We start from the raw sequence: 17,551 nt of genomic DNA, 5'->3' as shown, positions 1-17,551 counted from the left end.
GTAACAAAATGATGATGAATAGAAGGACAATAAATAAAGTTCTCACTAGAGTTACAGAAAGACTAAGATGACATAAGAATACCCTAGATTAAGAATCGTAAACACAACAATGACGAGTAACAATACAATAAATGAAGTTGTCACTAAAGCTATGGGAAGATCTAGATAGCTAAGTTGCATCAATAACGATAGGAAAGAAATCGACTAATGGATGAAAGAATATGTGGATTCACACAGTTTACACGAACTCAAAGAGAATAAGATTTGTATGGACATAACGGAAAATCAAAGACTACAACTAGATACATCAATAGAATGACTCTAATACGAGATTAAGACACTAGTAGGTAGTAGTAGGATACTAGCAGTGGAGACAAAAAAACTACACAGAGATGCACTAGTAGCACAAACCTAGCACAGCAGCAGTAGCACACAATGACTAGCACAACAGCAGTGGCGATAACAAAGTAAAAATAACAGTGTAAAGTAAGATATCGATAGCTCGAATGCCACCAGGCCTAGAAGAAGCTCATCTAGCAATTGGATCAACCCATACGTGACACAAAAGGAGTACCCCACGAGCTTCGTCTTTGCTACAGCCTTCCTTTCACAACCTTGAAGGTGCCATTGCAAAATGGCAAGCCTTGAAGTCTCAAAGACACAGTACCCTGGCACAACAAAGCATAGTTTTTTTTTACATTTTCTAACATTAATATATAAATAAATAGACCCATAATGGATAGATTTGCACAAATAGGCGCCTACCGCTTTCTCAAAGGGCTGCAACCCTTTCAGTGGATGGTTAGTATATCACGGTGGTACGAGTACCTCTTACCATCCTCTCAGAGAGCGGTTAGGCCCACACTCCCCTTACCACCCTCTAAAAGGGCGGTTAGTGCCCGTACTAGCCCTCCCAAGCCTCCCTATTGCCCTCTAAAAGGGCAGTTAGGGCCCTTGCCGCCATCTCAGGGGGCAGTTAGCCTAGTTTTATTATAAAAGTAACAAAAATTTTAGCAGTTATCTAATATAAAAATAATAAAAATCCCAGAAAATATTAAAGTGAAGATAGAATAAATACATGTAAGTGAAATGAAAAAACCACACTGAATGCTAGATAGAATGTGTATATGAGATGAGTACATGGAATTTGAACATTACTAATAGCATGTATGCTACATCTAAGATACATACATTACTAATAAACACCTTGAGTTCAACAAATACAACATTTAGTAGCATAAACATTACGGACGAAATGATCCTTGAAGCTGTCTGTGCCTTATCTCCTGTTCCATCCAATGGTAATCGTATTTTGGGGATTTTGGTCTACGTGGTGCTGGTCTATACGAAATATAATCAAAGTTAGGATCCCAGTCATCTGCCTCATCATCAGAGAATTCACAAGAACGTTGAGTTCTCTAAGGAGTAAGCACAAAGTCATCATCGTCGAAACCAACCCTTTCGGTTGTGACGAAAATGGTAGAAGCACGTCCTCTTCTGGTTGTTGTCGAACAACCACCTCTTTCGTGGCGGCTCGAACCACCGCCTCTTTCACAATGGCGTGAAGGTCTCGAATGACCACATCTACGTCTCCAGTTATATCCGAGTAGGCAGCCGTCACCGAATAGTAGATGCAACCTAAAAAAGTTCTCGATTGGTTTGTTCAGCAACTCTTCATCACGAGGGAATACCTAGTATAAGAAAGAGCATACGGGAATATAAATGTGTCTTAGAAGTGCAACATAACAATTAGCTGGGACATGTAATAATGATGAACGTACCTTAATGTGCTCCTCGTACTGCTGAGGGTGCATAAATATCGTGTGTGCTCGCTTGCTAAATACTTTGCTATATCAACTAGTTCGCACACCCTGATATATATCTGATGTGACTCTGACAAGTGTGTCTTTAGGTCCATGGAGGTCATAGAGCTTATCGTTCGCCGTCATTCCTCCGTGGCGAAACAGTGACATCGGGTCATGGTCTGCCATTTCGACAACACTTTATTCAGGTTCTCCTCCTTGAACACATCGTCACCTTTCGACAACACTTTATTCAGGTTCTCCTCCTCGATCGCGAATCGCTCGCACAACCACAACTGCAGCAGGAGTGGGCACCCAACAAATGTGGGTTGTGGCCCAGTAAGACCCCTCATTACTGGGATCTCCTGTGCCTCATGTATCAGTCCCTGGATTACATAGCTGATACGCACAGTATAACAGTTGTAATATCATAGTCAAACTTCATATGTAAATAGTAAGGTTCAGGGTACAAAAGGCTTACAAACCGCACTGAATATTACAAACCTGGCCTAGCGGCCAGCAAAATACACAACGGAAGCAAGGCCCAAGCCACAAGCAGCGAGGGGGCGAACGCAGCCTTAGAGACTAATCTTCATCCCCGGCTTCACCTCCGGCAGAGTCAACATTGGGTTCTTTATCTGAATGATAGCAAAAGTGAGTACGGAAGGTACTCAGCAAGTCCTATACTACTTCCAAGTGTTGATAGATGTATAAATGAGTTTATTCAAGGATAGGCTTTACGGTTTAGATTTAAGCGTAAAGCAGTTTATGCAAATTATCAATTGTATCAACTATGATCGACTTTCAGATATTTTAAGTAATTCAAAAATCAGTGACGAGCTGTATCTGGGGTTTCTCGATCTTGGGAGGGCCTACACCTCACTTCGCAGTCCCTTTTTATCACATCTGGTGTACTTCTAGTACCACACAGCTTCTGGCGGTGTGAGTCAGGAACCACATCACACAGATATCTAGTCCACACACTCACTCATCAAAACTCACACACCTGGAGTCTAGTTAAAAAGGTTCTGCCTTCGCATGTCCATGACCGTGGACACGGCTATCCGAATAGATTTACTCTCTGCAGAGGTTGTACAGCTTTACCCACGCGATATGCTAAGTCTCCAACCGTAGCTAGCGGAGGAGCGAATCATACCGAGACTCTCCAAACACCTTTCCTGCCGGGCTTTTTCACGAGATACGCTAAGTCCCAGAGCTGCATGTTCCGAAGACTAGCATCTCTTTTTAAGCCTAAGTCGGTCCCTGAAACCTCCAAACAGCGGGACAGATAGATCCTTAGCTGCTCGTTGCTCTCAGCCTCCGGGTACAATGCCCAACTTAGTCCGGTGAAGGAAAAGTCAAGTCTTGCCCATACAGGACGTATGGTTGCACAGGGTTGCTAAGGCATGGCGGCGAAATGACTCGGTCCTTAAGCGGCCGGGCTAGACATCTTCATGGGTAATGAATACCATCATGTAACTCAAGACCCCCAAGAGTATCCTCCCTGAAGGACCACTCTACCTGCCTGCGCCAAAACAGTTTTCACCTATTTTTACACATCACCTTCCATGTCCCACATGGCATCAAGGATTTCATGACTATCATGGAATTCACAACCATCAAGGAGGCATAGTATATGACTTGTTATTGATAACTGTAACTCTTGCCTCCAAAGAGGAGTGTTTTCAAAAGTGACGTCTCCGAGGAGACGTATTCCATTCTAAGCATGCTAGACATCAAAGCGTCGTCTATTGTTAATATATTTAACAATAGGTATTCCTAGGGTGATATGTACTCTGGATAATGACATGTAAGGCATAACAGTGTTGATAGGATTAACTACTACGGGTAGTTTGAAAGAAAACGCAATATATAACACATGCGATAATAAGTCCGGTTTTAGTTGATCATGTATATTATTTGAAAACATAGTTTCAATATGATCAAGGAAATAGGACTTGTCTTCTTCGGAATTTTCTTCGAAGTCTTGATTGTAATCGGGATCCTCCTCACTCCGGATACTTCCGGCACATCACTTGCAGAACTCGAGTTGCTCTAAAATCGCGACTACGATAATAACGGTGATATTAAAGAAGAATCAATTAAACTCCAAATGGAAAGTCAAATGAGCCCTAATGGACACCACAATGTGACAGATGAGTAGATCTCAATTTTAGATGAATTTCAGCGAAAGAATCACCGAAATCAGAGTCAGAACGGAAGAGTTATGGATCCTGAAAAATTTAATCAGAATTTAAATTGAGAAATTAAGAAATGGCACTATTCATAGTGGGGCCTACGTGAACAATAACTTTTGACCCACATGAACAATAGTCTATCGGGCCGAGATTGGGCCTGGATGGGCCGGGTTCGGGTTTGGACGAGCTGGGCTGCACAGTGCTGGGCCCGCACTGTGCAGGCCCGTTTGGGTTTTGGGCTGCCTGGCTAACGGGCCGCGGAGGCAGGCCGGCCTACCAAGCGACCCGTCTGGCAACTGGGTCGGCGAGGCCGGTGGCTGGGCCGAGCCAGATGGAGTCGCAGCCTGGTTTTGTGCGTGCGCGAGCACGTGGCGGAGAAGAGGGGAAAGATTCAGCCAGCGGCGAGAAATCTCGGCGGGCATCGCCGGAAAGGTCGCTGGGGTTGGATTTTCGCCGGAGTTTCACGACGATGAGCAGACGCCGGCCTTCTACGTGATACGACAGACTCAACAGGGGGCGTCTCGTCGTCGGCCTGCGGCGAAGATGACGCCAGCTCATCGCCGAAGAGGAAACAGCGGCGCAGTGCGACTAGACAACACCTCCCCCACACGGGGAGGGGCCAATCCGGCACTGGAAAGAGGCCTAACGCCTCTAGAGCACATGGCACGACGGTCGGTGACCACACAAAGTGCACAAGCACGTTGACGGCAATGTTTGCACGGCGGCGCGCGGCAATCGGGCGGTGGCGCATGACGATAAGCAAGAAGGGAGCTCAAGAGTCACCTACATGCTATCTAGGGGGGTTGTTAGGGGAACCAGGAAGCTCACCGAGCTCAAGAACGAGGAGAAGCGAGTCGGCGGCCGGCAACTCGTCGAAGAGGCGGCGACGGTGAGGTGGCGGATCGGCACGGACGGTTTCCCGTTAGGCTCCCGGCGATTGGACGATGTCATGAGGTCGGTGATGGCTCACCGGTATTCCCTGGCAGTACGTCGTCGACAGACAGGCGACAAAAGGGGTGCGGCAACGATAATGGTGATGGCGGCTGTGATGTGGCAGGGTGGGAAGAGAAGAAGAAGAAGAGAGAGAGATATATATATATATACGGGACCGCTATTTATAGAGAGGGGGGAGAGCACGGAGGTGGTGCGTGCGGGCTGGCATCACGAGGACGTCGGCGGTAAGGTGGCGGCCGGCGCCCACCTTTTTCTCCAGGGCATGGGCCGACTGCGCCGACCAAGCATGGGTGGGTTGCAAAAGTCGTGCGTCTAGGGCATGGGAGGAGAGAGGGCGTGAAGGAGAGAGAGCGAGGAAGCGGAGGCTGGTCGGCTCGCGCGCGGGATATTTCCCCGGAGGTACGACGGCGGCGAAGTCTTCATCGCGCTGGAAGGGAGAAGGAAGGGAGAGGGGGAGAAATGAGCCGTTGGATTGGCGACGCATGGACGGCCAGCGATGGCGGGGCGCGGGCGTGCCGCGCGTGAACGCATGGCTGGGCCGACAACGCGGTGGCGTGGGCCGATTTCGCTGGCGCGCGCGTGAATGGGCTGAAGGCGTAGGAGAAGAGGGGGGAAAGAAGTGGGCCGAATCCGTGGGCTGGAAAAGAAGGAGGAGGAGGAAATTCAGCCCGGGGTGAAAAAGAGAAGGAGAAAAGGAAAAGAGAGAAAAAAAAAAAGAAAAGAGAGAGGGAGGGATTTTGGGAAAATAAATTCAAAATGGAATATTTTGAATTTGAAGTTGACTTGGGATTAAGATCAACTCAATTTGGAATATTTGAACTTTGATTTGAATTTAGAATAAGATCTTTGGGGGAAGGATTTGAAACAAAGGATTTGAATTCAATTTGGATTGGAGCCGAAAAGAATCTAAGAGTAGGTTTTGAAATTGAGAGACATTCAATTTCAAACCTTCACATAAGAATCAAGAAATCTCAAACTAATGCATATGAACCAACTTAATGTAGAGAATATTTTAAATTTGATTCTAGTGCACTTCGAATTACCTAAGCAACTTATAGATATGAATGTACATATATACTGGTATATATACATCCACTTACCTATTCTCTTAACCCATAGTTAGCCCAATTAATCCTAATTTTTTTTAATTTGGAGTGAATCTTGTAACTAATTAACATGCTCAACTCAGGGTGTTACAGGCTTCTTCGTGCACGCACCGCACAAGGCCCGATACGTCACCGCCAGGATAGCGGAGGCCCAGCTGAACTGGGGGATATCATTGGGCTTCGCATCTGCGATCCCTCGCGTACGAAAGAAGGGTCTTCGATACTAGGTGGCCTTGGGTACTAGTGAACATAACCCAGCCGAACAACCAAAACAGGTAGGCCTCCAAGTGTCTCGCGATCGAGTACACACTTGCTTCCGGGTGGATGTATGCAGGCTTGAAGTGATGCAAATTATGATGAGTAAAATATCTTGAAAATTGTAAAGTAAATGGGAAGGTAAATTGCAAGGTACCTGGAACTGTAGGATCCACTTCTTCATTGGCCCTCGCGGATCCGACAGGAACTCGGGCATGTAGGTGGGTGTGTCGTCCGTCCGCTGAACTGGGGCGAACCGTGCTAGCATGACGTTCATCCAGTTTGCATCCACGTCGATGACTCCAACGACGGCTTCAGCGCAAGGTAAGCCTAATAGGTAGGCTACATCCTGCAACATCGGAGCCATCTCGCTACAGGGGAGGTGTAAAGTGTGGGTCTCAGGCCTCCACCTATCGATCAATGCAGCGATTAACGAGCGGTCAAAATAGAATCGCCTCGCAGTTGCCTCAAGGTTCTCTGTCGCTCGTGCCTCCACCAAACGACACAGCAGTATGACTCTAAATGCTTCCAACCTATACCATTTGGAATAATAACTTAATGTTGGACATGCAATAAATAAATGATCAGGAACATACGCAACTAACTCACGACATACCGATGCTTCCAATGATCGTCGATTGATCGTAACTCCTCGGGTCCATGTGGTCGAAAAACTTCTAACTCCGTCTGGTGAACGACAAACAAGAAGCTACGGTGCTTCTTGTCCACTGCAGGGTCAAGAAGCTCAGGGATCGGTGGGTGCGTTATATCTGCATTGAAATAAAATTTAAACAAAATGTATCATACATATACACACAGTACGTGAACAACATATAACATACAGATATACACAGTTACATGAACAGATTACAACATATATGTACACAATCAAATAGAAATGTAATGTCCAAATACAACGTACATAGGTAAGGCGATCAACTTACAAATATAAAATCGAGATACACTGAACACATTCACACTTGACCACCATCATGACCCCATCTACACAACAGTTGCATTTTTTGGATAGTTTTTGTATGTGTGACCATTTTCATCACACGTGTTGCATCGCTTCACCCTTGGACCTGCCTCAGAATCATCCATATCATTCTGAATCCACCGATTTTGTCGACGTCCCGGTGTGTACTTCATCTTCTCTTTGTCTACCACGTACATTCACGCGGGACCTGGATCACTTGTAAATGTGTCAACAATGTCGTAGCTATAAAGCTCATGATTCCATATCTTCAATATTTGATCCTTCATAAAGTAGCATGAAACATATTGTTGGGGCAGCATATTGGATTCCTCACATGTAGCTATGATGTGTGTACATGGCATGTACACCAATTGTGGTTTCTGACATGTACAGATGCATGCTCTATTTCTAAGCACGCACTCTTGAACATGGCGCTCACGTCTGCCACCCCTACTTATCCCGGCATAAGACATTGAACATGTGCTATGCAGTTCCCTCCTGATTTGCGCGGTGCATATGTGCCTTCTTTGTGGCCTTCTTCATGTAGTCACACAACATCGATCCATACAGCATACGTTTATCTGTCATTACCTTTGAAGCAGCTGCATAGCAATCAATGAAATATCTGTAAATTCTATGCAGAATGCTTTCAACAATTCCAATAAGTGGGAGGGACCTCATACCTCGCATAACTTGCTGAGATCAGAAGGAGGCGACGGGAGCACCGCGCAAGGGACGATGGAGCGGGAGGGGAGGAGGAAGTAGAACTACATGTCCCCCACGTGGAGGAGGTCCTGGGAGTTGAGCTTCATGAGTGTGCCCCAAGGCACATGGTGCACGCTCTCGACGAGGCAGCCGCTCTTGTCGAGCACTTCGAGCGCGTAGCGGCGGCTTGCGAAGTTGTAGAAGATGCACGCATGGCTGTGGGAGACGTTCATGCCGCTGTTTAGGGTGCCAAGGTCCATGTCCACGCCATTGCGCTCCGGTGGCGGGGCGGTGGGGTCCTTGCGGCAGCTGTGGCGAGGAACACACGGGCGGGCGGTGCAGGGGTGGGGCTAGGGCCGAGGTGGCCTAGCGCAGGAGCTATCGTCGACGCCAGGGTGGTGGATTCAACATGGGACGGAGCCGACTAGCGCGAGGTAGAAGTGGATCTGGTGGGGGAGAGCCGGATCCGGTCGCGGAAGAGGCGAAGCCGACCGGAGAGGAGAAGGATCCGGCCAGGAATCGGACCGATGGGGAGAGAGATGGACAGATCGGGAAGAGTTGATGCGGCAAAAAAGAAAAGAAAAATTAACCTAGCTCTAATACTATGTTAGAAATAACAACTTATATTTAACAGTAACTTTATAAGATAATATATAAAGTATATGCGAAAAACCCTAGATTAGAAGATTAACATAATACCTTTGATTATTATACCCTTAACACAAATATAGTTGTGTGCAGGTTGACAAATTTTGCTGGCAGATTTTATTGTTCTGTTTTTCTTGCCGTGGTTTATATTGCTCGATAGGCATGCTTCATTCTACTATCCTAGTTGTCTCAACAGCACGCTAACCCACCTTCTAGAAATGAGTACTTATCATCCTGCCTGAAATTATTACCTATTGATTGTCGCCTTCTTTGCTCACTTAAAATTTACCTCTTTGCCCTTGTCTGGTGACTGATTCTGTAGTGCTGGTTTGCACTGTTTCTGGTCTAACACTTCGACCTCGGTCATTTGATTAACCAAACGACCTTGTCTGCTGACAGATTTGTCATTTGCTTTTAACAAAAAAAAAAAAAGTGGCTTCCTTAGTCAGAGAAGCCACAAAATCAGGTCGTCTGTATCCATGATTAACCAAATGCATTAAATAACAAGGCATCGATACTATAATCCCAATGGTTAATTACCATAGGGACAATGTTTCATTTTGCAGAATATTTCCTTCACGAGGTATTGCTGTTACTGTCTGTTGAATTTGAAGGCGGCTGTTTTGTCAGCTAGGAAGTCACTTCAGCCTCCAGAATGGTGTTATACACTCTTTTCTAGTAACTGTTCATGTCAGTGACCTAAGCAAGATTTCTTATAGTTTTGTGTGGATCGATTCACATGTAAATTTGAGTCCCTATCATTTTTCACGTGATTCAGAAACATTGAATAGCAGCATCAACTTGGGAGCAATTCATTTGATCCCCTGTAGGGTGCTGGCAAGGTCAAACTAGGGGGTCAGCACAAGAAACATTGAAAATGATCCATGGTTTGTTTATGCGATTAAAATCACAGATGATATAATTGTCCACAAATGACAAATCTGTATCTGATCAAAATGTCTAAATTGCTCACTCAAGCACGCATGGTCGAGTGCATCTGTATCATGTGCTCAGCTTTGAATGGCTTGTGGGCATGAGATCAATCTAGAAGTGACAAAATGTATGTCCTGGGTGTCTGTTTCAGCTCACTTATCTCTGAAAGTAACAAGGACATGTAGGTTTCAATATGCTTTATGAGGCCAAATACTTGAGCTGTAGTCTTTCAGTTGTTTGCCCAAAATTATAGCTAAGTTTTTATTTAAGAACCGGGCTCCCTTTTCCGGGACTTATATTAGTGACACCCGGGAATCGAACCGGGTGGGCGCGGCCACACCCTGTGGCGTTCACCAGACAATGTTGAGTCGATAACAAGATGTCGATAATGCATTCGCAAAAGAAGAAGAAGATGTTGATCATATATCAGTCTGAGCTGAACAGGAGGAGGCTTCACAAATGGTTGATGGAACTCAAAATCATGAATCATGAACTAGGCTCCAACATATATTTATTTTGTTACTCATATCTAGCCAGTGCACACACAAGACACAACTCATACATTGATCACAACACAACACAACGCAACACAACACATGCTGTATATATAAGAATACCTTATCAGCAGGAAAAAGAAACAGAAGGGTGGGGTTGGGGGCATGCTGCCGGCAAAATCTAACTGACTAGCGGCCTCTGTGGAGAGGGCCCTTCATGTCAGTCTCCCACACACTGGGTTCCTTTTGTCGGCGATATCTGCGTATCTAGCATCTACACTGAAGTCTGAACTCTGAAAACGAAGCTAGGCACTTCCCTATCGATCAAGCATATCTACAATCATAAAATGCTGTTGGGTCATTGACCTCCATAAGCCTTGCAATCTCGTCCCAGTACCCGTCTTTGTAGCAATCGATTGCGGCAACGCTCTGATCATTCTGATGGAACGCAATGGACATCGCCGACGGGCCCAGCTGTGGTTTCTGCTCCGGTGCCGGCACAGGTAGGGAGTTCAACCATTGCCCCTGATACTGGTGGCCGTGCACGCTCTCCTTGAAGAAGCAGCTGCCGCCGCCGTACAGCATGTTCACCTGATTACCGACATGGTGGAGTTGGGACATGCCCGGAGCAGTGGCCGGCAGGCAGTTCATGTACTCGTCCCCACCGTCGGATTCGAAGCTCCCCGTGTTGGAGCTCGAGTCGGCCGGTGGCAGAGCGTTGCTGGCCGCCGCCGCCGCCGGTCTCCACATCTGCTGCGGCTGCTGCTGCTGCTGCCTCTTGTAGGTGATGTTCCTCTTGAAGATCCTGCAGATGGTCCACACCTCCTGCATTTTCAGACACACGAGCACCATGTCAATATGTCATGTCCACACGTGTGCGTAGTGCACCGTGACTTGTGCTTTCACACGCTTGGGGATCAATACTGGTCTCCTGGTGGTGGCATTGCATGCTTGGAAATGCACCGTGAATTGGTGGAAACGGAGTATACATGAGCATGGAGCTTACTGCTTCTTGCATGCTTGGGGAGGCGTTTGTAGCGGCGGCGGCCGGCGGGAGGCGGAACTCGTGCATCATCCAGTCGGTCTTGGTGCCCTTGCCGGCGCTGCCGCGGTAGTACACGAGGGACTTCTTGAGCCCAATCGACTCGCCGGAGTTTGCGGCGGCGGTGGCTGAGTAGATCGACCGGTCGATGCCCGTCGCCTTCCAGAACCCGGAGCCGGTGACCCTGTTAGGCCTGATGCTGTTCCGGTACTTCCTTCCTCTCAGGCAGAAGAAGTACCACTCCTTCTCTCCACCAACCGTGCTCGCCTCTGGATATTATCGATTTGCAATTTCAATTTAATTGCATACATAAGCTTCAACACGAATTATTCATGAACCCATTATTAGTCTCTATGATGCATGAATTATTGCAATCATTCTAAATTTTAGTTGAGTTCAATTCATGAGTAATTTAGATTCTTTGCAAAAATGAGATGTTCCATGCATAAGTAAACTAAGAACAAAGATGGAGTAGCGTACTAACGTGTGTGCACACTTACTAGGGAGGTCCCATGGATCATGCTTGTAGATGTCCATCTCCTTGATGATCTCTATGCTGAGCGGCTTCCTCGCCACCTTCCGCTGGAGGTAGAACGTGACGAGCTCCTCGTCGGTCGGGTGGAACCGGAACCCCGGGAGCACCACGTCGTCTTCCTCCTCGTCTCCAGCGGCGATCAGAGCCTCTCCGTCTCTCTTCACCTTGTCCATGCTTATTGCTTCCCTTGCCTCCTCCTTGGCAACCATGATCTCCTACCTGATATATATCTCTACTACTGCCTCCTGCTTGCCTTTCTTGCCTTCTTGTGTATATATTTTGCCCCGAAGAAATCGAGAGACTCGATGTAGGTTTGATGCTTCGATATATGTTTCCTCTTGATGCAATCTTCAAAGAGATGGAGAAGTTAGTTGTGGTTCATACTCCTTCGTGGATTAGGAGGGCTTCCGATCCATGGCTTATAAAGGAGGACATGGCCACAAAGGGGCTGGGGTGGCATTAAAATTTGGTCCAAGCCACTAGGTTTGAATTCTCTCACCATCTTGACGAATCCTCAGAAGCAGCAGCTACTGTTGGTACTTCGTTACTGTAGCCTCTGTTACTTAACTTGCACCAGCTGATTGTGGTTTGTGTGCGAAATAAAGCTACGTGCAACTTGGCGCCGCAGAACGGTAGCCATGCACCGGTAGATTTGCCACGTCCAAGTCATTTGGTGTACGGTTGCTTAGAAATCAAAAGGGGCTGAGCTCATAGTTTGACTCAGTTCCTGTTGAAGACAAAAAATCAATATTTACAGATTACAACACAAAGTTTGTGGTTTAGTGTAAAGGTTGGACACTTGTCAGTTCACAGGAGAGAGAGAGAGAGAGAGAGAGAGAGAGAGAGAGAGAGAGAGAGAGAGAGAGAGAGAGAGGTTTTGTTATGATGCATGTGCTTAGTACCAACTTAAGGACGGACCGTACTGTTTCCGATTCAGTTTAAAATTGAGTTGAATCTGAACACGAGCTGCATATCACTGAGAAAAAGAAAAAAGAAACCAAGCATTTTAGTAACTCATTTTGCACGATTTTTCTGAGAGAGAAGTCATCATACTGCAATTGACGAATCATGTAGGACTTTGGAGTGGAAAAATGGTCGTTGACAGTAGAGCGCCACAAAACGGTAGCACGTACGCATGTATCTTCGAGAAGGTGCCCAACGTGAATGATGGCAATTTTATCTTACCTCTAGCATGCTGCAGCTGAATCTATGGCCCGCGGATTCTCTGTACTACGGTTCAGGATGTACAGCACAGGCATTTCTCTCTTACCGTGGTATTCAGAAGAACAAGATTGGTCAAAGATTTTTTTAGATTTACTCTAAATTTGAACTAAACTCTTCGTTAGAAATCCTCCGTACCCAAATGAAGCCTTAATTTCTATGAGCCGTCGCGTATAAATGAACACCCAATGTTGAGTCTGATGCATCAGCAAAAACTGGAGTAGTTAGGTCCTATTTGTTTTCTACTTCTACTTCTGCTTATGTTACTGGCAGAAGCCAGAAGTTAAAATTAAGAATAAATAGGTTCTGGAGAAGTTAGAAGTCTGCTTCTGAGGAAAATGAACTAAAGCTGAGAAGCTCGCTGAGATGTGCTTTTCTGATAAGCTATATGCTGAGAAGCTAAAAATTTATTATAGAAGCCAACAGTCTATTTTCAAAAACAGCTTTTCAGACAAGTCAAAAACACAGTTTTCAGAAAATCTCAAAAGCAGAAACTCAAACAAACAGACCCTTAGAAGCTGTGCTTGGCGCTGGAGCCTGCTTGATGCTGGTTCTCACTAATTTCACATAAGGAGTTTTCTCTTTTGTATTTCTCTACAAAAGCTAGAATAGTTTCTCATTGTGCTGTTAATGGATATGCTGCTGTAATCAAGACGTGGAGTAGTGTGGTGAACGCATCCATCGCGTGGCATGGCGCAGTGACCGTGCATCTGCATAATTCAGTTGCCGTGCATGTATGCACGTCCGTCCCTTCAGGATCGCAGATCCGTTTGTACCATGTAAATCTTCCCTTGCTATATATATACAGGAGACGATCTAGATGGATCGGTGCGTTTGGCAATTTGCTTTCCTTCTCTAATTCTTTCATGCGCCAATACTAATCGACCACACGTGTATGTTTGGATTAAATTAATTTCTCATAGGAAAGAATCGCATTCCATCGCATCACATATCGAGGATCCATTTCAGCGATCAATTGATAGGATGGCCCTACTTGTCAGTAGCAACAAGTAGATTTCCTCTTAAATCAAGGGGGGCCAAACAGGCTGTGCTGAAGAATGTTACAACTTTGAAAAGGACCAAACTCTAAACAAGAGCCTCATCTTTTCTGGCTCAGCATACCGTAAGTAAATTCTATAAGATCCAATCTCACAGAAAAACTTCCTCCCTCTTATTCCTCTTAATTAAATCAGAAAAGAACGACATAGATACCGTATGAGTCTTTCCGTAAAAGGTTTTATAAAATTTCCTGCTCTATCTCTTTCTGCCTCCTACGCTCCTACCGGCGGCCGGACTCACCAGCCACGTCTGCATGCAGTTCCTCTTGGCCTCAGCCGTCAATGCACGTGCAAAGGACCCTGGCATGCAGCCACACAAACCCTAGTTAGTCCCTAGCTAGCCTTCCTGCAAGCAAACGGTTGGATTAAGAAAGTTAATATTTGACAATCTTTTGGTTTTTGAAAGCCAACTTGATAATCTTTTGTCAACTTTTCTTACAATTGCAGATTTAGGACTCTGATCCACACGTGTGTTTTCTGTCTTGTAGCTAAACTGAGTTGCAGCTGGTATATTTTGGTATATTCTTTTGAGAGGTAAATCTTGACATGATTTTGCGTATTATTAAACTTTAATCACTTCATCAAGTCACTGACTTCGTAGGTTCAGAAATTTTGCATACTATAAACAGAATATATATCATGAACTCATTTCATTCACATTTTTTTATAAACAAATGGAATGTCTTTTTTTTGCGAATGAAATAAATGGAATGTCTAATCGACTTCTGCAGTATTTTACCTTGTTACAGTGTTCTTGTTCTAATTGTACGAGCAGCACATAAATTCTTGACACTCCACAATAGTTTTACACGCCTCTTCTTTTAATAAAATCATGATTGCTCCTCTCATCACTTAATTTTTTGAAATGCCTTACCTTCCCTACCTCAAATCAGTTTTTTTTCCTGACGGTTTGAGCTATTCCTGACAGTTGGGTAAGTACGGTCATAAAAAGTATTAGCTACAAATATTCTCAAATATCGATAGGCATATGGTTTTCAGAGGCTAACATCAGAACAAAGATACAGAGCACTCCTATGAATTAAGAATTTTTTTTATTGTACCTTAGCTTGTGATACTGCCTTCCGTCTTAAACATATGTCTTCCTAAATGCCTACGATCAAACTTGCAAAACTTTATATGTCAAAGTATCACATGAGAACAAAATTAATATATACATCATTTAAAGTAATTATATATCATCATAATTTTATTATTTATTATCATTATAAACATAGAAAAAGTCATCGATGGTCAAAGTTGTGACACCTGCGTATTGTAAAATTATTTTATTTCGCTTTTCGTTTAATACAAAGATACGTAGCTCTCCTGCGTATTCGTGAAAAAAAAATTTGATAGGATTGAAGGTAGCAAAATTGTGACACCTGAACCACACAATTGTTCATTAAAAAAAACAAAAGGTAAATCCCATTGACTGATATGCAAGCATGCATGATGTAAGCTTTTTACTAGCCGACAGTTGTGCGTGATATCCGTTTGCTTCTTCGGATGGACAACCTTTCTTTTAAGACAAAAGAGCAGCCAATTGGGAGCTCGGAATCTCTAGCGTTCCCATGGACACTAGCTAAGCAATATGGTTCCGTTTCCTGATGTCCCTATTAACATGCTACAACTAGCATAGTACCAACACTGCACCAAAGAATTAAATATCACATCACTTTGCAACAAGACTAAAGTCTTTGTTCTTTAGATATTTCAGCTTTCTGTTTTCAGAAGCTTCATCCCCTATGAAACTTTCGAGAAAATAAGGTACCTGGCTGAGACTTTGAACGGCTCGCTAGTCAAGAGAAGGACATTGAATTGGATGCTCTACTTCAGAAGAGAAAGTTGGCACAGGAGAAAAGGATAACACAAGGTGTCATTTATTTTGGAATGACATAATTCTATGGTTTGTGTAGTTTTGTACTTGATTCTAACATTTGTCAAACAATCGGAGTCAAACTGCCAGCAATCAGAGTCAAACCACTTACTATTGATTACATCATATATTTGCTGTAAATATTGTGAATAATCGTACAATGAACGTTCAAGTCACCTCATGCTATCACAAGGAAGAAGAGATGAAGGATAAACCAAAATCGAATGAACACCTGTATTAGAAAGGAGCTTGGCTTGCTTAATTCATATTTGACTAATGACAAACAAAGTATAAACTCCCTCACACATTCCCACTTGTGATTTCCTTAGGGCTGACCAATGTTAGGGGTTTATAGCTAGGTACTAATATAAACAATGATATTTAAGTAAGCACATTGTCCTCCGTCTAAATATTTGTGCTACTGTAGTTGAGAAAAAAATCATTTTTCCATAAGCACATTCTCTAAACATCTCATTATACATGTTCTTAAGGTAAACAATAAATTTATATTTTATTAGTCATGTTTAGCGAAAATGATGGATCTACGAAGGTTTTCAATGTTGTATTCTTCGTAGAAAATTGGGTTTCATTTCCGCCCACCTTGGCTGCTAAATCCAGTCTTAAGACTTAAGTTAACTTGTATCCCTCATATTCTTTTGCTATCTATCCAACTAGATCTATGTATACAGTATACCTAACAAACGTAATAGAGATGGATTCCAAGTGGGAAAAAAGGAAGTCAGGTTTGAAGCATTTTTTTTTTTTTTTTGGTTTCCTTTTGCGGAGTAGCGTGTACTTTTGGACTATGTCAGAGATTTCAGAGTATTTACGGTGGATTGCATACTTAACTCCAACAAGAATTCAAGTGATCCAAAATGGAAGAAATATTTTTTTATCTTTGGCACGTTGATTATTATCCGCTATTATTTTATGTAATCAAGAGTTTGGTAAACATTGAAATTTATATTCCAACGATTTAGGGAGAAGATTTGTCGGGACAAAATGGACAAGATTTGTCAGGACAAAATGACAAATAATTACAGAAGTTCAATACGCGGTTGTTGGAGAAGAAATCTAGCCTATTACTATTGAAAGGCCATCTGGATAGTAAAATCCACTTAGTAAATAATCCGGCAATTATTTTTGTGGAAGTTAGACATGGTAAATATTCTACTACTTGTGGAATTCCATGAAGCCTGTTTAGTCAGAAAGACCAGCGTATTGTTTGAATTCTGAACCACAGGTATGCAGCAGTACTAGTTGAATCGCTCTTCACTTTAGTCATCACCACACTGGTGTATCAACCTTTAAAACCTTTCCGCCCAACCAACATATAACAAACAAGCTGAAAATGCATACCCAAAATTCTCAACACAGACGCAAACAAATATCGACTTTTTGTACCTGATAATTCCTGGACAATGGTAGTCTTCGCAACAGCAGATACAACTAACATTGTCAAGATGAACCTTGACAATTGTTACTGATTGGACTTGGAATGGTTCAAAACATATGTTTGATCATGCTTGCCTCTAGCCAGAATTGCGGAATCTCAATATTAGGGGCCACAAGAAACAAATGCTGCAAAGAAAACACCAATAGCATACATAACATCTGAACTTAATCCTGTACAGGAAACAATATCTTGGGCACAATTTGATGTGAAAGTCAAGCAGCCACAGTTTATTAGGTCGAACCATCGCACTCGTAGTACAGAGGAAGAAGCATCCATTCATAGTTCAGAG

General features: G+C 44.0%; 1 protein-coding gene across 1 annotated transcript; it reads right to left on the bottom strand.

Moving 5' to 3' along the window:
• Positions 1-10,032: 10,032 nt before the first annotated feature.
• LOC133911266 (transcription factor JUNGBRUNNEN 1-like) lies at positions 10,033-12,144 on the bottom strand. Its single transcript, XM_062353465.1, has 3 exons — positions 11,617-12,144; positions 11,081-11,385; positions 10,033-10,899 (listed from the first exon to the last, which is right to left on the bottom strand). The coding sequence occupies exons 1-3, from the start codon at positions 11,858-11,860 to the stop codon at positions 10,399-10,401; spliced, it is 1,050 nt and encodes a 349-aa protein (XP_062209449.1). The 5' UTR covers positions 11,861-12,144; the 3' UTR covers positions 10,033-10,398.
• Between the last annotated feature and the right edge of the window lie 5,407 nt (positions 12,145-17,551).

This window comes from Phragmites australis, chromosome 3, assembly GCF_958298935.1.
Source record: "Phragmites australis chromosome 3, lpPhrAust1.1, whole genome shotgun sequence".
Lineage (NCBI taxonomy): Eukaryota > Viridiplantae > Streptophyta > Magnoliopsida > Poales > Poaceae > Phragmites > Phragmites australis.
This window is presented reverse-complemented; position numbering and strand designations above follow the sequence as displayed.

What these genes read in the sequence shown, in the direction of transcription:
- LOC133911266 (XM_062353465.1), bottom strand. Translation starts at nt 11,860, where the DNA reads ATGGTTGCCAAGGAGGAGGCAAGGGAAGCAATAAGCATGGACAAGGTG. An exon ending in TGATCCATGGGACCTCCCTA is followed by an intron (nt 11,386 to 11,616) that starts GTAAGTGTGCAC and finishes GATAATATCCAG; the next exon opens with AGGCGAGCACGGTTGGTGGA. An exon ending in CCCCAAGCATGCAAGAAGCA is followed by an intron (nt 10,900 to 11,080) that starts GTAAGCTCCATG and finishes CTGAAAATGCAG; the next exon opens with GAGGTGTGGACCATCTGCAG.